The sequence below is a fragment of the Strix aluco genome, chromosome 3 (assembly GCF_031877795.1).
Source record: "Strix aluco isolate bStrAlu1 chromosome 3, bStrAlu1.hap1, whole genome shotgun sequence".
Lineage (NCBI taxonomy): Eukaryota > Metazoa > Chordata > Aves > Strigiformes > Strigidae > Strix > Strix aluco.
Genome location: NC_133933.1, coordinates 26,832,233 through 26,857,576, shown reverse-complemented (window position 1 = coordinate 26,857,576; position 25,344 = coordinate 26,832,233). Strand labels below are relative to the sequence as shown.

The following is a 25,344-nucleotide window of genomic DNA, read 5'->3' as shown; positions in this document are numbered from 1 at the left end:
GGCCTGAGGGAGGGCAGAAGCCCGGGCAGACCTTTTTGCTTTACTTTTTTTCACTTCTGCCGCTTGTTCAGTGAAAACACCCCGGCAGAGCCCGTCGCCTCTGCCGAGCTGCCTACACGCCTCTCCAGTCCCGCGGCCCGCCCCGGAAGCAGCAGCAGCAGCCGTCGTCGCTCGCCTGCCCGGAACCTGTGGAGCCGGAACGCAGATTCGCGGTGCAGGGGCCGGGCGGGAAGACGGTAGTGGCGGACCCTGGGAAGATGGCGGCCGCCGTGGCGGGCCCACGTGGACGCGGGGCTGCGGTGGGCAAGGAGGCGGACAGCGGTAACGGGCGCCGCTTCCCCAGCGGGAGCGGGAAGGGGTTTGGGTCCCCCTCCGCTCAGACGGGCTTCTAAGGCCTCCCCGGCCCCCGTCGTGGGCCGTCTCCGGCCCCGGCGGCCGCTCCTCTCTGCCCCTTCAGAGGCCGCCGGTGGGCCCGAGCCCCTCCTAACCCCCTCGGGAGCCTGAGCCGGGGGTTGGAGCCGGTTGTCGCGGGGCGGCGGGAGCCTGCCGGAGCCCCTTCCCAGGGGGGTGGAGGCGGCGGGGCGCGGGGTGCCCGCGGGGCTGGGGGCGGGTGGCTTTCCCGCGGTGCTTGGTGGCGTGCCTGCTCCCTGCCCGCCGGCCCTGTCCTCCCCGGCTGTCGCTTTTGGTTGTACTCTGCTTAGCCCGGGGAGTACTGACAGCAGCTCCTTTATTCCTTGGGCCCACCAAAATAACTTGGGCTGCCGTGTGTCTCTGGGGTACCCTTTTCTTGGAGGGGGGGTAGCGATGGGGCAGAGCTGGACGAGCTCCGGGGTGCGATGGGCTTTGTGTCTGCCTGTGTCCGTCTGTACGGGACGGGGATCTGCTTCCTGCTCGGAAGGAAACCCGTGAGAAACGCCGGCTATAGTAATCCGTCGAGAGAGCACAGAGTATAAACACAGCATAAACGCACTCATACTCCATCCGTTACACGTGGTTTTCCACTCATTCTTGCCTATTCGTGGGTCGTGAGGGTATACCTAACTAGTTCTGATCGCTTCTTATATCATGTAATTAGATTTATTTTTTTTTTTAATCTTTTATTGTGGAAGGAATCAAGGTTGTGGCCATTTGGAGCTGTTAGCTCACAGTGGTTCTGTTTGGTTTGAGGGTCAAAACTGACCCCAAGGGGAAGCCTTCTGTGGGAGCTGCTTTCCAAGATCATATTTTTAACCATATCACTGAGCAAGTGTAGAAAAATAAAGTATGGAGATGTATGTCTCCCCCCCAATTAGGACTTTTTTATATTAAATCTATGCCGGGCTTCAATCTTTGCAGTTCAAAACAGGGCATGAAGACCTATTTCTGACAGAGTAAATCTAGTTTAAATTACTTTGAAATACCTCAGTTTTATCTCATGCTGTTGACATATCCTCTGATGTATTAAAGAATAAGTCATGGCTGGTTGTTGAAGCCTTGTTCACCTTTCTGTAATTGTTGAAAGCAAAGTGTTGTTGGTAGTATCTGGTGTTATCCTCCAATTTTATTGGAAACTGGAAAATACTGTGTAAGGGAGACTAATTCATGCTTTTGCAGTTTTCTTTTTTATAAGTCTGTTTTTTATGGCTAACTGTGGAAGTTGGTCCTAAGCAGCATGTGGAATTCAGGTTTGGACTTTTGGTAGCTGTTAGCTCTTGCATGTGCACAAAGTCACAAATAGGCATTAATTCCTTGTTTAAAAACTAGATAGTAGTGTTCTAGCATGGATAAGGCTTAGGGGTGAAAACTTGAGAAATTATTTTACATATAGGAACCAGGATGTGGTGATGCATCTACTTCTGTATATGGAATGATTTTCTTTTTTTAAAATTTGGAAATCAGGATATGGAGACATACTAATACCATAAAAAGGATGCATTTAGTAGTTTCTGGATGTGTTGAACAAATTTGCCGCTTCTGATTTGCTGTCTAGGTGGCAGTTCTCTCCTGTCTTGCAGTTGCATGATTCCAAACTTCACTATTTTTACTTTAATTCCTTCTTTTTTGTTTTGAAGTGGGCATAGCATTGAATTTGGGGGTGTTTTATTTGTGTATCAAGAACTTGAACAGTTACTTATACCAGAAAAACTCAGTGCCTCTGGTTTCTTTGGAGCTACCTGACAACTATCTTGATTCTTTATTTCACAAAGCAGTCTCCCCTCTGTGTTCATTATGTTTAGGTAATTGTATTTTTGCTGGCATTGTTCTCCTTGAGTGGATTTTGCTTTCATGTAAGAAATGCCTCTCTACCTTCAATTTAACCCGTGTGGCTGTTGGCATTTAAACACTAGATGTCACTGTTGCAGTTAGTATATAAGGATGTACATACATACATATATGCATACATATGTGTGTGTGTATGCATTGATAAATTAAAATTTTTGAACTGGAAAATATATTTTTTTCCCCAAACTTGTCTCTCCTAAACATCAAAATATTCATTAATAATAAATTTCCAAGACTGCCTTTTCCCTTTTGCCCAACCCATTAAATCACTTTAAATCATCACTGAGATGAGCAAGTACTTGCACTGCGTACTTTCTAATAAATTCATTATGGTGGTGTATGCCTGCTTGAGGAATTAATTGTAGCAGCAAGCAGTATGCAGCCCTGAATTTGGATAACATTTAAAATTAAACTAGTGATGGATCCTTACTAGAAACAGGACTGATACTTTTTTTTATTCCTTTTTTTACCCCTAGATTCTGAGTTAAGCTCAGGACTTCCAGAAGACAGCTACTCCTCAGGAGGGGAAGCCCTGGATGGTGATGATGAAGATGAAACGGCAGCTCCTGGCAATGTGGTTGAAGAGGCAACAAGCTCCAAAGCTGGCCCAAGTGCAGGCTGGGCAGATGCCATGGCAAAAGTGCTCAACAAAAAGATTCCGCAAAATAAGTCCACCATCTTGTCCAAGAATAAAAAACTGGAGAAGGAGAGAGAAAAGGAAAAACAAGAAAGGCTCGAGAAGAGAATGAAGGTGAGAAGAAGATTCAGTATTTTGTTGTGCATTTACAGTCAGAGGGGGATACATCCAAGATTCCCTCAGCAGGGATTTGGGAGAGTGCTCTGAGACTGTCTCAGTTTTGGAATCTCTCCTCCACAGTGACGTCAGATAGGGCTTTTTCCCTCACTGCTTTTTCTGGGCCATCAGCAGACTGATCTTTGGCAGCAGGACTGTTCCAGTCTGTCAGCTAAGGTGTTTTTGTTGTTGACATGGTGAAAGGATCTGCTTTAAGCTCAGTTTTCTAATTGCTGTTGTTAATTTGGGGTATAATTCACTTTGTCAGCATTACAAGTTGAAGTAGTTCTCTGTCATCAGAAGTGGGGGTGAGAAAGAGAAGAAAACTGCTTTTATTTAAATTCTGCTGCGACTTCCAAAATCAAAGGCCTTTAGGTTGAGATTGCAGTAGTTATTGATGTGGTTGTGAATCATTGTGTGCTCCCCTCGATGATTTTCTTGGTAGAAGTTTTCTACTACAGTGTCTGTGCCCTAAATTACTTCTGGTTCTGAAACTGTTATGAAGAAAACAAAACTATGTTGGCAATTAAGTCATTTGTTTGTGTGTCTTTAGTGGAACTTTTAATTAATTCCAGGCTGTTATTGATTTACCTTCAGGCTAAAAATATATTAATAGCTCTAATGTCTCATCTTACTAGTTCTGTTTCAGTAGGATAATCAGGTTAATCACCTGACAGTCTGGGACATGCTGTGATGAGGCCATGGCCTGCCTTTTAAAGACAGGGAGCTTCAGTATGGCATCTGCTCAGTTATGGTTGTCTTAAATACTTGTTCTTATCCAGTAAATAAGTGAGAGTATTGCAAAGCAGAAGTGGGCTTCAGGTCCCCAGATTGACTTGTTTACCCTTAGAAAAACTTGAGAACAGTCTGCCTTCTATTAATTTCTTGCTTATGGTACAAGAGGGCAGTTCTTTTGATAAAAGGCTAAAACGTGGCTATAAACTCACAAATTTGTAGCAGTCTGCCTGGAATTATAAAGATAAGGACTCTGAAATTCCATGAAAGACTCCTTGCATAGAACAGACTTAATGCAACATCACCAGGCCTAGAACACTGTTAAATTGTTAAAAAGGGGAAAAAAATATTTCACTACCTTACTCCTGAAGCAGAGGCTGGGGTTATACAGTGTTCTCCTATTGTAGTAGAAAAAAAGCTGCTGGTGTTGTGGCTCCTGGTAATGGGAAAGCGGATCAGTTTGCTTTTGAAACAGAGAACCTCAAAAAAGCAAACAAAAATCAGTGTTGTGCAGAGGAGTCCTTCTCTGATGGGCACTTGGTGCTCTTCCTGGTGTTTTGAGTTCTGTCGCTTACAGACTTTGCCGTGTGTCACTTGGTCACAAGCTGTACCATGATTAATTGAGTGGGGGAAGTCAAATTCACAAGGCTCAAAATGCAACATGCCTGTCTTGATAGACATAGGATCTTATTATTTATAGGATTACATTTCTCTGTGATCACCTTGTGAAGTCCTGGAGTTGAAAGCTCTCTTTGAATAATTTCCTTGTCCGTAGCAGAGTGTGAAAGCATTTGAATTTTTCTAGACTTGTTTTGCTTGTCTTGAGCCGGAGGCATCGCTGTGGTGTGACTCTTTTCTAGTTCTTGTTACAGAAGGCAAATGATTCTTTGAGATTTGACTGTGGCCCCTGCTGTGTCAGTGCAAGAGACTTGCCTCAGACCTGTTGTGCAGCCCCATACTGGAGCTCCCCTTAGCCTCAAACCAAACTGAGCTTCGTTGATTTACTGTTTTTTTTTTTCCTCTTACTACATACGCTGTCAGAGTACGCTGCATTCTCAGATGCTTCATGTTGTTTCACATAACAATATTTATAATGCAGCTTGATAAAAAGCGGGAGTGGGAAATGATGTGTCGAGTGAAGCCAGATGTTGTCAAAGACCGAGACAGAGAAAGAAATCTTCAGAGAATTGCCACGAGGTAAGAGTTTTTCTGAATGCTTTCCTTAAATATATGTATATCAAAAAAAGGAGGAAAAGGGGAAGAAAAGGCCTGTGCAGGTAATCTGTTTCCAATCAGATTGAACTCTTTAAGAAGTGACTAGCAGGAGACGAGTGATTTATATACAGGTCTGCATTGTACAGTATCAAGTTCAACACAAGATTTCAGAAGCCTTATGAAAGAATAAAAATTTAGATGAGAATGTAATGTTTGCTTAATGGAAGTGCTTTGCTGGATCCCCTCATTTTGTTAATTTAATGCCTTTATAATGCAGAACAGTTGTTTCTACTACTCCATTTTTTCTTCTCTGCAGAGGATTCACCAGATCCATGTCTGTTAAGTTCAGTTGCCTGTTCTGTGTTGCGGTAGTTTGGTGTTGCAGAACTGGTTGAACACCTTGATGTGCTGTCTGTATCTGTCTCCTTATTCATTCTTCTGCCTTGTCCCCCTACTTCAGCAGCTCTTAAGGCCTGAGGAATTTCATAGCTGATTGTGGGACGAGTAACATGCTTCTGAGGATGAAACATGCTCTTGCAATGATCTCAGGGCCATGTTACCTTGCTTACTTCAGGGTCTGAGTTTGTCGATTTGTTTGTTACTGTTTCCTAGCAATAAGTCTCTTATGTTGTAGTAAATGTTACTTCTTTACTGAATTGGGGTCTGAGTAACCATTTTGGGGAGCTAGAAGCCATCCAGCATCTGCACTGGTTAGTTTCTTTGGTAGAGAGTTCATTTCTGTAAAGTTATTTTCTAGAACTTGAGTTAAAAACTTTGTTTTGTTGGTTTTTTCCCCATCCCAGAGGTGTTGTACAATTATTTAATGCTGTCAGGACGCACCAAAAGAATGTTGATGAGAAGGTGAAGAAAGCTGGGAACTCTGACAGGCAGCGTGCTAAACTGCTGTCATCTGTTTCAAAGAAAGATTTCATCAATGTTTTAAGAAACATGGAGGGTGCTAAAGGAAGCAAGAATCCTGCTGGAAAGGCCACAAAAAGTAAACAGGTAGGCTTTGTCTGGGAGGAAAAAAAGGCATACAAGATACCTTCTCAGTATAATGACTGTCTGTTACTGTGCCTGCTCTTCAGAAAAGCTGTGATCCAAGTGCCTGGGGTTTTTTGAGACGGCTTAAGAAGGGAGCAAGTAGCTCTTAGGCTGTTTTCCCTGTCTTGAGTATCAAGGTAAAAAACAGTGGAAGCTCTTCTGATAAGACATCAAGCCTTGTGAACAAATAGCTTGTTTTAGCTCTGTGTTTAAAAAAATACGAAAAATTGGATTTTATCTTGGATTTTGCACCAACCGTGGAACAGATGGCTAGATTTTAGTGGGTTGTGACATTCGGAATTTGGCCAATAGTAGTTATCAGCTCTTTAAAGTCATTAAAGACATGGGGGCTCTTCATCTTACATGGTGTATTAGACTGTACTACTTGTGTGTACTCACTGTTTTGGGCATTTCAAAGTCAATTCCTCTGGATGATTATCGTATCTGGAAATGAAGGGCTTTGCCATACAAGTGAATACCACAACAGAGGAAACAGATATATTAAACATTATATGTAGGCTTTTCTTTTCCTAATTCTGTGTGTGTGTGTGTATGTTATGCTGATGTGGCTTTATTGCTGTTGTGATGTTTTGGAAAGAAGTACTTTAACACGTTCAACTTTTTCCAAACGTGCTCAGGAGAGACACAGTGTAGTTGGACTCATCCAACTCTTTATCGGTTCTTTAAACTCACCAAGTAGCTCAGGGTTGAAAACAAGTTGCTCAGACATATTCTTTCTCGTATTTCAGAAGCTGCACATTTTTGAAGTGTATTTGTGTTCAGGTTTGAACTTTGTGCTTGGTAGTGGGTGGAATACTTCTGTTGGCCGAGACTCCCAGCAGTTAACTAAGTGCTTTTCTGTGCCAGGAAGAAATACTTTAATCAGTTGGGAGACAACAGTTTGTCATATGTTTTTTGTTTGCGTGCACTTGGGGAGCATGCTGAAACACTGCCTGGCATGAAGAGCTCATACAATTTTCATGCAAGTGTAATATTAAAGTATTTTTAAAATTCTTTGGATAATGAGAACAATTTAGCTTGGTGCTGACACTTTATTTCTTCTTAAATAATTCCAGCTTGCTTGTTTGGGTGGGGCGTGTGTGTGTGGTTCTTTTTTTTTTTTTTTTTTTTTTCTCCCCCTCCCCTGGAATAGCAGAACATTGGAGTGATAGCAGGGCCAACTACTGTTGTAGTAGGCATTGAATCAATAGCTGAGCAAAAACTAGGACCTTTTTTCTTTGTGTCAGATTGCGACATGACAGTTTGCTAATTACTAGGTCAGAAAACATAGATTGCAAATGTTTCTATACCATAAAAAAAAGTCTTATTTTGGCAGCATCAGTTAGAGCATATTTTCATTAAAGTGCTCTAAAGATGCTTTAGTTGCTGGCTGGTTAATGTCAGTTTTGAGTATTGATATAGGTGCTGCTTTCACATTGCTTTTGAACAAAAACTTCAGATATTGGAGTCTTTCATTAATACAAAGCTATACTTGTAGGTTTGGATTTTTGTTTGGGGAGGAGGTTGGGGTTTTTGAATAGCCATATCTTGGGGTTTTTGAACAGCCATATCTGCCTGGATTGACCACTCCCCTTCCTCTCTCCCTTCTTGCATTTGCTTCAGTGACTCTCAGTACTGAACCAAACTCTTTTATAACTCGTTTTCAAAGCTGTTCTTAATCTGCCTTATTTTCTCTTGCCCATTTAGCAGGCTCCCATCCTTGTAGTTGTTGATGCTTGAGGTAGAGGCCAAAATCTGATCTTCAGTCTCCTCCTCAGAATCACACAAACATATAGCCACTGAACAGTACTGCTGGCCCCCACTGTTATGTCTCTTCTTCTTGGTTTTTGAGGGTTTTTCAGAGAGTGGTAAGCAGGGATGAGGCTTTTGGGTGGTGAATTCCTTGCAGCAGAAGTTCGGTAGATTGTTTGTTCCTTTGGTTTGTTTGTTTTGAGGGGTTTTTTTTTGAAGCATTCTGCTTTGTTTTTAGCACTTGAGAGTATGGCGTGTATTTAATTTTTAAAAAAGAGGGGGGAAATACATTTATTTATCTCAACAAAAACAATGGAGGAGATGCCAATCCCAAACTCCAGGCATTCTGCCATCGATTAAAATGTAGTCCAGAACAATAAAAACACTACCCCACCCACATAAAACAAGCAGTCAGCAGGAAAAATAGCAGAATAAAGTTTTACCAGTGAAAGCAAACCTTTCTTAACTCGAGCCTTGTGCTATGAAAGGAGACTTGACTGTATTTGTGAGAATGGGCAAATGCTTTTTGCTACTCTGCAGTTGTTTTCAAATGCAAAATTTGGAAAATTTGAAAGTTTGGTGGCTTCTTCCAAATGTCAGGGTTTGTTTAAGAAACCCCTTATAAAGCTCTGTTGTGATTAACTATTTAGTCAGGTGGATGCATGCATGAGAAAAATAAATTAAATGCTCTGTAAAGACCTGTCTGTAGTGATGGGATTTCATGGTAGCGCAACCACTTAAAAAAGTTTGTTCTCTATTTCTGTCAGCTTCTTGCATTGATGGGAAGGACAGCTAACCTGTGCCCTGGGAGAACATTGTTTATAGTCTTGTATACTTTTAGCCATTGGCCTAAATACTACTTGGTGTACACCCACCCAATGTAGCTGTGAAAGAACGACTGTAAGGCTGTGAAAATTTTCCTGTGCCATGTGAAACTGTAGTCCTTCTTGGGGTTTTGTGTGCCCAGATGGGAGTAATTACTTTTCTGAGCTGGAGCCAAAAGCTTTGCCTTTCATATCATTAGCTGTTTATCAAGGTATTTCTTAATCCTTGCTGAGCCAGCTGACTTGTGTAATATTTTTCCCTGTTTTTTTCCAAGGTACTGTATATGATGCTTGCCTCTGGGTAAGATCATCTAATTTCCCTCCCCTCCCCACCTTATCTGAAAGCCTTGCAATGTGGGAGAAAAATGTAGTCATTTTCTTTTAAAAAAGAATCTTGCTTGTTTGTTGTTTGGGTGGTGTACTTTGGGGAAGCATTTATTGGGAGATATTTGGGTTGGAAGGGAACTTAAAGACATATCTGTTCCAACCCTCTGCCATGGACAGGGACACCTTCCGCTAGACCAGGTTGCTCAAAGCCCAGTCCCACCAGCCTTGAACATTTCTAGAAAGAGGCATCCACGGCTTCTCTGGGCAACCCATTCCAGTGTCTCACCACCCTCACAGTAAAGAATTTCTTCCTTATATCTAATCTAAATCTGCCCTCTTTCAGGACCCCTTGTTCTATCACTACACCCCCTGATAAAGAGTCCCTCCCCATCTTTCCTGTAGGTCCCCTTTAAGTACTGGAAGGCCACCCCTGAGCCTTCTCTTCTCCAGGCTGAACAACCTCAACTCTCTCAGCCTGTCCTCACAACGGAGGTGCTCCAGCCCCCTGATCATTTTCATGTCCCTCCTCTGGGACTTGTTTGAGCAGGCCCATGTCCTTCTCTTGTTGGAGGCCCCAGAGCTGAACACAGCACTGCAGGTGGGGTCTCACAAGAGTGGAGTAGACGGGGAGAATCCCCTCCCTCGACCTGCTGGCCACACTTCTCTTGATGGAGCCCAGGATACAGTTGGCTTTCTGGGCTGTGAGTGCACATTGCTGGCTCATAGTCAGTTTTCCATCCACTAATGCCTCCAAGTCCTTCCCCTCAGGGCTGCTCTCAATCCACTCATTGCCCAGACTGTATTTGTGCTTGGGATTGTCTCAAACCATGTGCAGGACCTTGCACTTGGCCTTGCTGAACTTCATGAGGTTTGCACGGTCCCACCTCTCTAGCATGTCCAGGTCCCTCTGGATGGCACATCCCTTCCCTCCAGCCTGTCGACCGCACCACACAGCTTGGTGTCATCGGTGAACTTGCTGAGGGTGCGCTCAATCCCACTGTCCATGTCACCAACAAAGATGTTAAACAGCGCCGGTCCCAACACTGACCCCTGAGGAACACCACTTGTTGCTGCTCTCCGCTTGGACATTGAGCCGTTGACTGCAACTCTTTGAATGTGACCATCCAGCCAGTTCCTTATCCACGGAGTGGTCCACCCATCAAATCCATGTCTCTCCAATTTAGAGACAAGGATCTTGTGTGCGACAGTGTCACATGCTTTGTACAAGTCCAGGTAGATGATGTCAGTTGTCTTATATGAGAGCTTTCAATCTTGTTCAATACAATGCTTACAGACCAGATTTTCATTTCAGTATGTGTTAGTTGTATCTTGCAGCTTCCCACCTGTAAGATACTATAAGAAACATTATTAAACTACAGGTTTATAAAAGGTACATAGGTTTCTTTCTAGGCCTAGAGACTGAAGTCATCTTTATGGCTATAGAAGAAATATAGAAGTAGGTTGTGGCAGTAAAGGCTTCCTTGCAGAAATCCTTTGTTTTCTTTAGATCCTTAAGAAATTTCTGGGTGCTCTTAGGGTTATGGGTTAGGGAAGTACCTTTGCTTCCAGGGTTGAGTGAAGTTTCTGATCTTAGAGTTGCACAGAGATGTTGGCATGTAGTGAATTACATAAGGTCTTGAAGTCTTAATTGTAAGAAAACAAAGAAATTCAGAGTTAACATTCCCAGAGCAGCCTCAACTCCTCCCTTGCTGCATGTCAGTTACAACAGGGTTGTTCAGTACCAGAAGCTCTCATCTTGACTTTTTGCTTGTCATTTGTGCTACTCCCTGTAATGCATTACTGCTGGGTGGTAAAACATTTTCTAGTGACATATAACTGGCATGAAAGTTACAGATATTCTTTGTGACAAGGCATAACCTGCGCTCATCAACCTTTAATTTTGAATTAGGCCATTTTAGTAGGTTTTCTGAATCCCCTGTGTTTGCTTCCACTTGTAAGTTTTCTTACACCAGATTTGTTACAGAGCATTTCACTGGTGTGAGAGCAGGGTTTCCTGGTCTACTTCAGTAACCGTGATCCAAATTCTGCAAAGTAATTTTTCTGTAAACTGTGCTGACTACATGACTTGGAGGTACAATTTGCTTCCTGTGTTGTGATGGCATCTGGAAAAAATTGGTGTATGGGTCTTGAAATAATACCTATTTTAAAATAATTTATTGATGGGAAGCAAGATGAGAGAAGAATACAAGTGCTATTTCATATCAGCTATTGCTCATATGGGCTTGAAATAAAATGCTTTTCCAGAAAAGTTCCTTCTGCCTGAAGTGTGTTTTATAAATGCTCCTAGTGTTTGGTAAGTAATTTGTAGACACAGTGATTAGAGTCAGGTTTTCTATAGATTTTTCTTTTATTCATAGGACTATTAATATTCATAAAAATTTTAAGCAGGAGTTTGAAGATTGTTCAAGGGCAGGAGCAGTGCTACACTTCTGAGTTTGACTGCTGTTCTTGCTGGGACACCAGAGGTGGCATGGGGGCTTTCTTTTTCAGGTTAGATGGGGGGGATATAAATGTACTTTCCAGCTTAAAAATTAGATACGTTTAAAACATGTAAGAGTGACTGCCTTCTTTTTCTTGCAGCTGCATAAGTACTGACCATTGGTGTGCTATTCTGCTTTTTCCCACAGTTTCCACAGTGTGGAAATGGGGTGGGGGGAAGGTTATTTTCATCCATATACCTGTTTGGAGGGACAGTAGTCTGAACAATTGCTTCAAACAGCTGTAGGAAATTGTTTCTGAAGTATGGATGAAGGCATAGACAACTTCTAGAAATTTGGTAAGGTGTATCAACACCTCTTTTAAAAAGAAACTTTTTTTCTTAGGTGATAATGACATTGCAGAGTAGCAGCAGTTTATTACTACAGCTGTTGTATGCTGGCTTTACAGAACTAATTGAAGGAGGTAACCAGGCGTGTATGTATTCCAGCAGATTTGAGGGGGCAGCCAAGTATTAATTTAGTTCAGCTGCAGGCAGAGTAGATGTGTTCTCCCAATTTTAATAAATGTCTTCCCGTCACATCACAGAAACTTTTTAATTTGGATTCCTTTATAAATCGTGCATTTGTATCTGTTTTTCCCAAATGTGTGTACATTCTCTTGAAGGTCATCTTGTATATGTTTGATGCTGATGCTTTTAATGGTTTTTGGTTTTGTACCAAAGTGTTGCTGACCACCTAATTGTGTGCTGTATACTGATTTTTATCCTTAGGAATAAATGCAGTACAGCTTTTGCTATATCCTAAATTCCTTATGCTCTTTAAGGTAGAGGATTTTTGTGCAGTATTAGAAGTTGTTTGATGGTGACATATTTACTTTAAATCTGTTTACAGGAAGATTTATTGACTTATCCAGTTCGGGTCATCAGCAGGGTTAGGTTTTTAAGATGTACAAGCTCAGGTCCCTATCTGTTGCCATAGCTGGTAACACACATCTGTATTAACATGGGAATGGAGGTCTCTGTCAATATTCAAATGTGTACTTGATTGATAGATGTCAAGAACTTGACACTGTGAGTTCAACTCCAGATAAGAGGATTAAAGGCCTGTGATGGCTGTATTTAACTAGGTTGACCCTTTTCCCTGTATTTTTATCCTCAGATTTCCCTTTCTGCTGTCTTTTTCAGATACTTGATTTTGCACTGTTTCCATCAACCTCTTTTTTTTTATCCTCTTCGTGTTCTATGTTCCTGACAGGTTCTGCACCTGAGGGCCGAGCATGCAGCCCGGTGTCCTGGTGCCTAATGCAAGAGCGGCCCTGACAGCTGCTCACGCAGAAAGACCAGTTCCCTGTTTGTCATCATGAGTCACGCGTGGTCCGGTTTCATGCTGTCTTCTAAGATGCAAATAGTATGTGATCAGTGAGGACAGGTATTTTAATAGAATTTGGATACAAAATGCCTATCATACCTACTTAAGTGATGACCTCAGGTTTGGGGAGGGCAGTTCTCCAGATGTTTATAACTTGGCCAGATCTGGGAAAAATGTCCATGGAGATAGCAAAAGACACGTTCCCAGCTCCAAAATACATCCTTAACTGATTTTTAAGCTCAAAAAGAATGAATGATGCAAGGTTTTAATGGATGCCTGTAGGAAATGTCTCTTTCTTTCCTCCCTTGAGCTGTAGACAAAATATTTTAAGTTAGTTTTTCTGTGAAAAGGGATGAAGTGATTTTAGTTGACAATCACAAAAGCCTTCAGCATGAAGCAGTTGAAGTTTGGCAAATTTTGTAAGTGAACATAAACAGGGACTTGTGATTGAAATGTCAGGCAATACTGGGACAGGTCCATCTGTCACATTTGAGATTAACTTGCCTTGCTATTTGATTATTAGTGCACAGGATACTGTTTTCCCAGAAGATGTTGCAAGGCTTTTTTTCAGTAAAACTATGTCTAAAACAACCACATTTGAAAAACTTGTGGTATACATCTTCTTTTGATCTTCCTGTAAGTATACAAAGCACAAAAAGTCAAATCCTATTAGACTTTTATCTGGTAAATTGAGTTGGAAGCCTTATAAAAGCAGCTCTCCACTTTTGGCTTTGTTCTTAACTCTTATAGGCAGGGCAGTGTACTTAGAGAAAAAATATATCTAAACATTTCATAAAGTTTTCTAAAAAAAATGTTCTCTGGAAGTAAGAAAGATTGGGTGGAGCTTGTCTATCTGAACCAGTTTGTTTCCCCATCTAAGCATTTTCTATGGGAAATTATCTTGAAAAGTGATTCCCTTACTTTGAAGTTTTATTAAGGTATAAAATGTTCTGATTTCCAGAGTGTTGAACTAGCAGATGTGTATTATAAATGACCTCTGTGGGCACCTATTCATCTGTTTATCTTGGTAGATAGACTTCAGGAGTGGTGGGTCAAACTGCTTCTAGCTTCCAATGGTTAATTCAATACTTTTTTTTTTTTTCCTATGGGAAAATCTGGCCAGTTTTTAATGAGTGTTTCTGAAATTTACTGAAAGCTTAGAAAATATACTGTAGATTGGGTTTTTTTTAAACCTACTATTATTACAAATTATACTAAAGCTGTCTTCTTGGAAAGATCTGACCTCTTTTCAGTTTGTTGCTGGACCCTGGACAGTATTCGCATGTGGTCTGTGTCATTCCTTCTCCACCTGCAGGTGTTGGGAAAACCCATACAGAAACATAGAAGGAGATGGAAGGGTCAGAAATACAGAGAAGGGGTAGCCAGATGGCTAAAATAAGGGATTGGGATTGCAGGCAGTTTACATATTCCCTTTTCATGTTTAAACTGCTTTTAGAAAGCAGCCTGGGAGTGTTGAGGGGTATGGTCTGTTCCTTAATGAGTTTGCCACTCGCCCACGACGGTGTGAGGGAAATTACAGGAATATGAAATCAAAGACACTTGGATTTGCAGACATTTAGGATATGTTGCAGAAGCCATTCAAGTAAAAGCAGGGGCAATGAGGGTAGGGAGGTTTAGCCAGACAAGCTACTTAGTAGTCATAAAAACTTCAGTATTTCATATTTAGTAATAAAAATACACAAAAGATAGTTCTTTGTGGTGTGTTCTTTTTTTCTCTCCCTCCTGCCTCATGGTTTTTTGGATCCCTATACTTGTTTTGGGACTCAAATGTAAGTGGAAATCCTGAGTCAGGAAGAGGAGGCTTTTTATTAGTCTCATTTCTTCCTCATCAGCTGCTCTGTGAGATGATTTCTTAAGTACTAGAAGTGAAGGACTTGGTCATTACTGTAGCCTTCGCTGTTTGAGACAACCTTTTGGGACTCACTCTGTAATGCCTCTTGCTGAATCATGATGAAAAACAGTAGACGAATTCAACATCATTTGTAGGAAATAATCTGAGTCATATTCAGATTATATAAAAATCTGCAAGCTGCTAATTTTTTCTAAAAAAGGATCAAAAAATACTCCAAACAGCTGTGGGCCTGCATGTTTCCTTACTGTGCCAAAAGGCAAGCTTTTATAAAAACCTGCAGAAAATTTTAGGTACCCAGCTGAGATAGTGCATAAGTGTCTTGCATAAATGGGTGACATCTGAAAAGAGTCTGTTGTGACTTGAAAATGTTTGTCTAGACTGTTGAAAGACATTAGTACTTGACTTCTGAGGGATAGCACATTGAAGGCCTTAGTCTTCACTGGATGATTTTTACTAGGCACTCTTGCTGTATCTGCGTATTTTCCAGGTGCAACTTGATGGTTCGGGAGTTGTGCAACTTCCAACAAGGATGTTGCGGATCTGTGTAATGATCAGGCTGATCTTTAAACTCTGTCATGTCTTCATTACTGCAGGAAATACACAATAAGAAATGTAGGACCAGCTGATGGAGAGAAGTCTTTTTATCACTTGTGAGAAGTTGTCTGGTATTTCTTTCAGGGTTGAAGTGCTACATATCTAGACAAGTTCGTTCTTCCTTTATTTTGAATCCCATCCAAACAGAAACAAATCTCGGTTCATTATTTTCCTTTTAGGAATAACAATGGAAGCTGGTAAGGAGTCATCCATATAAATTTGTTCTTGGTAATTAACCAATACGCTTTTTGGTACAAAATAAACAGTATTTTGCAGACTGGTTACCTGAGGCTCATGATTGCCTAGCATGAAGAGCTATTCTGTTTGATGGATAGCATTATCTTTTCTAAGTAGATTATGATTCAGCTGCTTCAAATACCATAACTTGGTATACAAATTCTTGTCTGATAAGCAATGAAAGTATAACATGTTGCTTTAAATACAAAAGTCTTGATCATATGTTGTTTTCAACCACATTACTCTTTGGGTCTTTATGTCAAGAATTAATTGATCTCGGTGCTATGCAGTCTTTGCTCTAAGGATCCTATCGTTCAAGTAGATGAAACACTGGAGTGGAGGTAGATGTAGATGAGAATGATGAAGCGGTTTTGTTTTTACAGGAGGAAAAAACAAATATGACTGAAAATGAGCAGTGATGGCATACTAAAAGAGTATACGGCCTATATAGTGAACAGAGAAGGACTGGTTGATGATGTGGCGGTTGGAGGCCGACTAGGGCACAGCGGTCATGAAATAATAGAGTTCTCTATTCTTAGGCCAGGAGAGGGCTAAGCAGAACTGACATCCTGGACTTCCAAAAGGCTGACTTTGTCTTGTTTAGGCACCTGCTTGACAGAATCCCTTGGGAGACGGTCCTGAAGGGTATAGGGGTCCAGGAAGGCTGCGCACTCTTTAAGAAGAAAGTCTTAATGGCACAGGAGCAGGCTGTCCCTAGGTGCTGTAAGAGAAGCCAGCGCCAGAGAAGACCACCCTAGCTAAACAGGGAGCTTTGGCTGCAACTCAGGGAGAAAAGGAGAGTTTACAGCTTTTGGATGAAGGGGCTAGTGACTCACAATGATTACAAAGACACTGTGAGGCTATGCAGGGCGGAAATCAGGAGGTCTGAAGCCCAGCTGGAAATTAATCTGGATTCAGCAATCAAGGATAATAAGAAATGTTTCTATAAGTACATCAACAGCAAAATAAAGACCAGGGAGAGCTTCTATCCCCTGCTAGATGCAGGAGGAAACATGGTAACAAGTGATGAGGAAAAGGCTGAGGTGCTTAATGCCTTCTTTGCCTCAGTCTTTAATAACAAGACCAGTTGTATTGAGGGAATCCAGCCTCCTCAGCCAGAAGACAGAGAACGACCCCCCGCAATCCAGGAGGAGATAGTCAGTGACCTACTGCATTACATGGACATACACAAGTCTATGGGACCGGGTGGGATACGCCCGAGGGTGCTGAAGGAGCTGGCTGGGGTGCTCGCCAAACCGCTTTCCATCATTTACCAGCAGTCCTGGCTGACCGGGGAGGTCCCGACAGATTGGAAATTGGCCAGTGTGATGCCTGTATATAAGAAGGGTCAGAAGGATGATCTGGGAAATTACAGGCCTGTCAGCTTGATGTCGGTGCCCGGGAAGCCGATGGAGCAGCTCATCCTGAGTCCCATCACACAACACATGCGGGACAACCAGATGATAAGGCCTAGTCAGCATGGGTTTATGAAAGGCAGGTCCTGCTTGACAAACCTGATCTCCTTCTATGACAGGGTGACCTGCTTATTGGATGAGGGAAAGGCTGTGGATGTTGTCTACCTTGACTTCAGTAAGGCCTTTGACACCATTTCCTGCAGCATTCTCCTGGCGAAACTAGCTGCTCGCAGCTTGGATGTGCACACGCTTCACTGGGTAAAAAACTGGCTGGATGGCCGGGCCCAAAGAGTTGTGGTGAACGGAGTTAAATCCAGTTGGCGGCCGGTCATGAGTGGTGTCCCCCAGGGCTTGGTTTTGGGGCCACTCCTGTTTAACATCTTTATTGATGATCTAGATGAGGGGATTGAGTGCACCTTCAGTAAGTTTGCAGATGACACCAAGTTGGGTGGGAGTGTTGATCTGCTCGAGGGTAGGGAGGCTCTGCAGAGAGATCTGGACAGGCTGGAGCGATGGGCTAAGGCCAACTGTATGGGTTTCAATAAGGCCAAATGCCGGGTGCTGCACTTGGGCCACAACAACCCCCAGCAGCGCTACAGCCTTGGGGAGGAGTGGCTGGAGAGCTGCCAGTCAGAGAGGGACCTGGGGGTGTTGATTGACAGCTGGCTGAACATGAGCCAGCAGTGTGCCCAGGTGGCCAAGAAGGCCAATGGCATCCTGGCTTGTATCAGAAATAGCGTGGCCAGCAGGGACAGGGAAGGGATCTTACCCCTGTACTCGGCACTGGTGAGGCCGCACCTCGATGACTGTGTTCAGTTTTGGGCCCCTCACTACAAAAAGGACATTGAATTACTCAAGCGTGTCCAAAGAAGGGCAACGAAGCTGGTGCAGGGTCTGGAGCACATGTCATACGAGGAGCGGTTGAGGGAATTGGGGTTGTTTTGTCTGGAGAAGAGGAGGCTGAGGGGAGACCTCATCGTCCTCTACAACTACCTGAAAGGAGGTTGCAGGGAGATGGGGATGAGTCTCTTTAACAAAGTAACAAACAATAGGACAAGAGTTGCGCCAGGGAAGGTTTAGACTGGATATTAGGAAGCATTTCTTTACAGAACGGGTTGTTAGGCAGTGGAATGGATTGCCCAAGGAGGTGGTGGAGTCCCCATCCCTGGAGGTGTTTAAGAGTCGGGTCGACATAGTGCTGAGGGATATGGTGTAGTTGGGAACTGTCAGTGTTAGGTTAATGGTTGGACTAGGTGATCTTCAAGGTCTTTTCCAACCTTGATGATTCTGTTGATGATTCTGTGAAAAAACTTCAAAGAATAATGTTAAACTTTGTCCTGTTGTGTTGCATGATAACCTAATACAGGGAATGTGTTATTTCTCTCTTTCCAGGTTTGTAATAATTTGCAGTCTACCTTGAGCTAATTTTTATTTGGTACCTACTTAAAAATGCTTACTCATGGGCCTTTTTTTTTTTTTTTTTATGTCAGTGGAGTGTTTCAGCCTGACAGTTGGAAAGACAGTGATGTAATTGTTTGATATTCATGACATTGTTATTTTGCCTTGTATTTTACAGAACATGAGTTATAAATTACAGAATTGTTAGTATGGGTAAAAGTAACAGTTCATACCTGTGTTGTAACTTAAGTATAAGATTGTTTCATTAGGTGAGGCTTGTTTTCAGGTGAGTTTTTATTTGATGAGTTTTTATTTTCTGTGAGTAGCTCCTGGGTGTAGCATGCCCATGCTGTTCGTCATCTCATTAAAACGTGTAAAGGGAATCTCGATGCCAGTATGGCCAGACATTGTCTTGCAGCAGCATGTGGTAAAATTCCTTGTGCAGCAGAAGGATTTCTGAGATGGCTGCTATCAGAGCTAGAGCACAGCATGGGCTGAGGAGTTCCAGAGCATCCTGTATGCAGAAGGGCCCTGTGTTATGCTTGAATTCTTAGAATACTTTTGCTTTTTCTGATGGAAGTACTGATCTATGAGGTTTCTGATGAAAGGCTGAGGAAATCTGTTCTCTCATAAGCTCTTTTCTATGATTCTTCTTTACAACTGAGCATTTAATAACGATTTCTTCTTTGCTTAAGTCCAGATGAATGTTTGTTTTTAGAAATTCTGTAATTCAGTTCTGACCCCTCTAAGGTTGGGGCATGTCTAAGCCTCTGCATGCCAACCCAAAGCATTCCTTCTCATTCACACATCCCCAGTTGTAGTAAACCCTAGAGGAGGATGTGAGGATGGGGAGATTCCTCATGCAGGTCATTAAGCTCTGGGTGGTCTTCTGGCTGTGCTCAAAAGGAAAATCAGTATTTGTTGTGCTTGTAGTAATAATTCCAGTGTGTTACTTGCAGAGAAGTTTGAACAGGAACAGCAGGTTTCAAAACACACTGTAAAAAAATTTCATTCTTAAGATTTATTTACTAGAAATGCCAGTGCAGATTCTGGTGTGCACAAGAGACCTTGTGGTCTGAGTAAATCTCCTGTGCCACTGTTGATATCTTCAGTATAACGTCACTTCAACTATACCAAGGCGATTTAATTCAGTCGCTCTTAATTTCTCATTCAGAGAGAGAATGCAAATGGGTATTGAATGACTCTCACCCTAAGGAATAAAGGGTTGTGCAGAATTATGCTGTGGCAAAATAGACTTCTGTTGCACAGCTCGCATGTTCTGCAAGCTCAAAAATGCTTCCCAAAGTGAGTTGCTGTGAGACTTTAGTTCAGAAGTTCAAGATAGTAGTGGTATAGTTTCCAGATCTGTACGTTTTCGTCTGTTTGGGATCAGGCATACATAGGAACCTTTCTCATAGTCAAGATCTCACTGTAATTCAAATCCAATAAAGGGGCAAGCAGCTTTGATGATTAAACTCAAGTATCATTTTTCTGTAAAAATCATTACATTTTGTTTTCTGCTTATATTGCTGCTTTAGATAGTTCAGCTGCAGTTTTCTTTATTTCTTCTCAGCCTAGAGGAAACTGATTTTCTTAACCTGTGAGCTTGTATGTTCCTGAGAACAAATTTAGGAGAAATGATTATGCTGGTGTTCTTTGTTTTCCACTTCCTCCTTCTATTAAGTGATTTTTTTAATTTTGCCTTTTAAACTGAGATTTAACACACTTCAGTGTGTGTATGCCTAGGCTGGGGGTTTTTTTGAGCTAGGTTTAAATCAACTTGCTTAGGGATGAGAAACAGAATAGCAAGAGTCATTCGGAGCAAGATGCAGACTGGCAGGGAAGGTAATTGTCAGATGTATGTGAGAATGCATTTTGGCAGTTACTCTTTTTAACTTTGTGATGACAAAAGCCTCCCTGTATTTCAAGGTCTTAGATGTTTGTATTGAGTAAAACAGAGTAACCTGGGGAGGCAGTTCAAATTAATTAGACATGTTAGAATTGTTTTCTCAGGGCTTAAAGTTGTTGCTTGAGAGATATTTATGTTAGAAATTCCTTCCCTGACAGGTACAAATAAACGTTTATTGTATGTGATGGTAAAGAGAGATGCCCCTGCAAGCTCTGGCATTTCATCTTGCACATGGAGCAAAGGCGTGGGAGCTCAGTGTGCTGGTTGTAATTCCTAGGTCTGAAAAATGTTAATTTGTTAATACCCTGCAGTTACTGTCTTCTGGACACAGGCTGTAGAGAATCTCTACAGTGATGTAGGTATGTTTGTTGTTTTGCAGATGCAGAAACTGGGATATGTTCAAGTGACAGTAGCTGGTGGAAAGTGGAGTGAAATGCTGTCTTTAATCTGATTTCAAGACATATCTTTTAATGCTGTTACTTACCAATAAGCATTAGGGGACTTTGGTCTGCTTATGCGTAGGGTTCTGAAAAGTTCTGGCAAACTTTTCTGCTCTGGTTTTAAGATGTTGTTGTGCCAGTAAAGCAATGGATGAAAATGACAACACCCTGTGACTTAGACTGAACTTGATTCCCTTAAGCTTCCGAGGGAAGCGGGCTTTGAACTAAGGCACTTGGTTGCAGACTGAAGCAGCTATGTGCAGTTACAACTATCTTCCTGCTGCTTCTGACAGCTTCAGAGGGGTAGAGAGGATCGATCTCCCACCTGAGTCGCAGTGCAGCCTGCCACAACTCCAGTGTTGAGTTTGGCAGGTCTCAGTTGAAGATACTTACTGTAATGTCATTTACCAAAAGTGAATTATGTAGCTCCAGAGTTTTGCAGTGGTGAAGAAATGAACCAAAACAGGGAGGTTTCTCACTTGACCTTGATCATATAGCTGCTGTTGATGCCATGGGGCTTTCTTAGACTGATTCCTCCAGAAGCATCCAGGAGGCAATTCCAGCCGGGATCCTGCAAAAGATGGCTGTTTGTTGTAGGCGACAGATCTAAGCTTTGTTGGTGGGTGGTTTTATTAGGGCTTGGCTAAGAATTTCAGTTCATCTTGTCCTGGTGCAGATTTTAGAGGGTATGTCTTCAAACCAGAATTAGTTTGGAAAGTATGTGCCCACTACAGAGCCCTACTTGTGTCAGACTTGAGCTAAGGCTGTGATAGCTTAGGTGGCACACCAAGCAGGCAAGATGGTGTGTGTTTTATTTACATGTTCTCTTTTCAGCTGTGCTGTTGGTCTGTCCCAGCAAATAAGTATCTGGTAGGGTAGCTACACAGTGTGTTTTGGCCTGTCTTATTTCAGCTCACAAGAAGTGCATCACAATGTACCAGTGACTCCTGAGATACTTTACTAACAGCTACCTCTCAGACCTTCTGAAATATGTTGCCACGCCTTCAGGCAAAGAACAAACCCATTCAAATGTATGTATGTATAAAAAAAGAAGAAGAAAAAAAGCAACACCAGAACTCTTCTTGCCTTACCAAAGGATCCACTTCATGTAGCATTACACACTAATGTTTATATAGCCTGCTTTGGTTTTGTTTGGGGATGTTCAAAGGGGACTTCAGTGTTGTAGTGAAATGTGGGAGATGTGGATGAACAGCTGACTAAAAGTTCAAAAGCTGTTGTATAGAATGAAAGCTGGTTTATTTTCCATGTGCCAAGAATCAGTTTTGTTTTATTTAGATGAAACCAGATTATGGCGTTGAAAATCCGAGTGTATTAACATTCTTACATAAAGCAAGTTGGGAAGCAATGTTACAGTTGAACTAATTGTTAATTATACAAATAGTCTTGCTACATATTTTCTTAAGGCTCTGGGAATGTTTTGAAATGCAGTAGATTTGGGGAGTTTTTATTCTGAGGGGAAAATAGAACAGTAAATGATTTAAGAATGAAGATATTAAACATGGAGTTTTCTTCACTTGGGAGCATGCTTAAAATTGATTAAATATTTGCTTTCAAGCATGTAATCTTTATCTTTGAGTCATGGACATGCTACCTCTGTTTTTCTCCTTAGGGCTTGTTGTAAAACTATTCAAACCTTTGTGGTGCCTTACATAGTGGGTAATGCTATGGAGGATCAGCATCCCTCTTTTGTTGAGGTCCTGCTTTTGTCCTGTTGTTCATTTGACATAGTCAGAAAGAAGGGCTAATGGTTGCTGAATAGTAGCTTGTGATGAATTTGAGCTTTTCAGACCCTGAGCCTTTCACTGTCACTGCTGACAGTAATCTACTGCTTCTTTAAAAATAAGCTGTTTAAAAAAAAACAAACCCTTTTCTGTGCATCTGGGAAAAAATGGGATCTCTGTTGGTTTTATTATTACTGAAAATAAGAAAATTGGATTGTTTTGTAAGGAAGATGAGATTTTTCCATTTAGGTATTTCAAATTCAACCCTGTGGCATGTTCAAACAGTGATTTATAAAAGATCTGGGATTAAAAAAGAAAAAGCTTGCAATCTTTTGACCTTTCTTTACTCTGGAAAGTTAAACATATAAAACAACTGAAATACAGTTAAAAAGGGGGGGGGGGGGGGGGGGGAAGCTACCCTCTTCTTGCATCCCAGAACAGAGTACCTGTGTTTGTACTAATACAGATTATTACCATGTGAACATCTTAAACTCTGTTTAGGGACCTACCTTATCTGTAACTCTTTAATTCCAGGTAATTGATTACCCTGTCTGAGATGATTTCAGGCTTTACTGGGTATAGCATTTGAAGTGATTTGCTGCAAGAGTGGAAAGCAGTTAGGAGGCATACCCTGGGGAAAAGGGGGATTCTTGGGATGGAAGAGTTACTCTTAGGAGTAGGCATTAATGAGAGCAGCTGTGAAGACAAAACAAAAAAAAAAAAAACACCAACTCCAAAACAAAACACAGTCCAAACATCTTGAGGAACAGCTGTAGTTTCTCATATTTTTGAACTGGGCCCTGAGACATTCTTTTCAGGAAGGAAAGTGTTAAGACTTGTTACTGTATTTTTGTGAGAGTAGTCTTTCAAAAAGAACTGCAGGTGAAGTCACATTTAGCATTTCTGCTTTGATTACCTGTTAAAAATACATATCATGTTTGACAGACTTTTTGCACTCAAATAACTTCTCTTGGTGTGATATGATGCATTAGATTTACAGTGATGAACCTGCATTCTGTAGTCTTCATTTCTCCTCCTATTAAATTCTGTATGCTGCTCTCTCCCAAAGATTGCACAGACATCAATTTAAATATGCCATGGTTCTATGTCTCGCATATTCCTAGATGCATAACAAAGAAGAGTCAGGAACAAATGTCTACAGTGATCATACATTTACTATGGGTTTTGCATCTAGTAGGCAAACCTGCATTGGTAGAGGATGCTGTAACAGAAGACCCCCACCCACTGTACAGTATTGGGAAGTGGCAGTTACTTAAACTAGGGTGAGTCAGTTGAGGTCTGGCCTTTTGAGCAGGGGAGTGGGAAAAGCACACCTGAGATGCCTGTATTAACTTTGTTTCAAAAACCCTGCAAGAGTAAATTACTGTTTTCAGTGCCCCTGATTCCACTTTGGTAGGACAAATTTTTGTTTGCCTGCTCTGAACACTGAGCCACGTTGTTCCTCAGAAGTATTTTGCTACTAAGGTTTAAACTACTGAAATCCTTCTTCAGTACATTGAACAGATTTTAGTATTTTCCTGCAGTTAAGAATGTAGGAATAGCTTCAAGCTGTTCTTTGAAACTGTTGCCACAGGATGGGGCTGTTGCACTGCCCAAATATGATAGGTTAGAAGAACTGCAACCAAGCACTGTTTTCAGTGCTAACCCTAAAACTACACTCCTGTCACTTTATTGTTCACCAGTCTGTGTAGCGTGGCCTCAGTTTATCCACTTTCAAGAGGTAGGAAATTTGGAGTAAGGTGTTGTTGGCTTGGTGAGTGTAGATCAACTTTGTTTCTTTTAGAGGCAGCTTTGCACCATATGACAAGCCCAGGTAGTGAGGTAATAATCCACATAAAGGGGATTTGGTTCATGTATTGCAGAATATGTTAAATATTAAATTCGGGGTTTTTTAAGCCTTTATTAAATCCATATTTGCGTTTTAGAAATGTGCCAAAAAGTGTTCTAATGAAGCAGCACCTGGGGGTTAATAAATGATATCATGAATCCATTCTGATTGCCAAGAAAGATTTTAATAAAGGAAGCCATGCCCAGGGTTGACTGTTTCATCCATGAGGAATAATTGTTTTGTTTCCATATTTCTTTTTATTGGTTAGTTAAAAACAAGTTTGCTTTTTAGTATCAAGTCATTTATGATTGTCCTGCATATTTCTGTGTACCATTTGCATAAAGAGCTAGCGCTTGGTAGGTCTGCCCTTGCAAATTGTAAGAGTGTGAGAAGTGTTATTTTGATTACATGAAGAGCTTTTACTGCCATCTTTCACTGCCTTTCACATTAATCTCATCTTCTGCTGTTCCCTCTTCTCCTCCCCTCAAACATTCAGGGTGAAGTGAAGTCTGAAGAGGGGCCAGAATGGAATATACTGCGTGATGACTTCATGATGGGAGCATCTATGAAAGACTGGGACAAGGAAAGCGATGGAGAGAACAATATTGAACAAGGAGGTGGTCTGAAACAAGATGATGACAGTGACTGAATGAAACTGAAAACCATTCAAGATAATGTTTTATCTTCTTAACTTTGTTTGGATAAAAAGTCAGCATTCTATGAATGTACAACACTTGGAGGATATCTCTCTTAAAAAAAAAAAAAAAAAAAAAAAAAAGACTTGCACAACTTTGGAGTGTTTTCCCCTCCATGTCAAACTTTTATTTAATATAGCTTCATTTGCTATACTGAAATCCTGAAATATTTTCCAAAACATGTATAATTTTCAACATATTTCCAAAACATTTTGTACAGTCAAAATAGTGGCACCTTCCCAATGAAAGAACAATTTTGCCAAGGTCATTAAAAGTTTATACATTAGTCATGGCAATTGATGTATTAGTGTGCCTGCATTTCCAAATCAGTGTTGCACTTTGAAAAGTTGTTAGCAATTCGCAATAGAAATGGCTTACAATAAACACAGAAATGCCGTCACCTTGTAAAGTTA

General features: G+C 41.5%; 1 protein-coding gene across 1 annotated transcript; it reads left to right on the top strand.

Moving 5' to 3' along the window:
• Positions 1-205: 205 nt before the first annotated feature.
• RRP15 (ribosomal RNA processing 15 homolog) lies at positions 206-25,344 on the top strand. The gene is made up of 5 exons (XM_074817895.1): positions 206-321; positions 2,739-3,013; positions 4,890-4,987; positions 5,809-6,010; positions 24,733-25,344. Exons 1-5 carry the CDS (start codon positions 258-260, stop codon positions 24,883-24,885), a joined length of 792 nt encoding a protein of 263 aa, XP_074673996.1. The 5' UTR covers positions 206-257; the 3' UTR covers positions 24,886-25,344.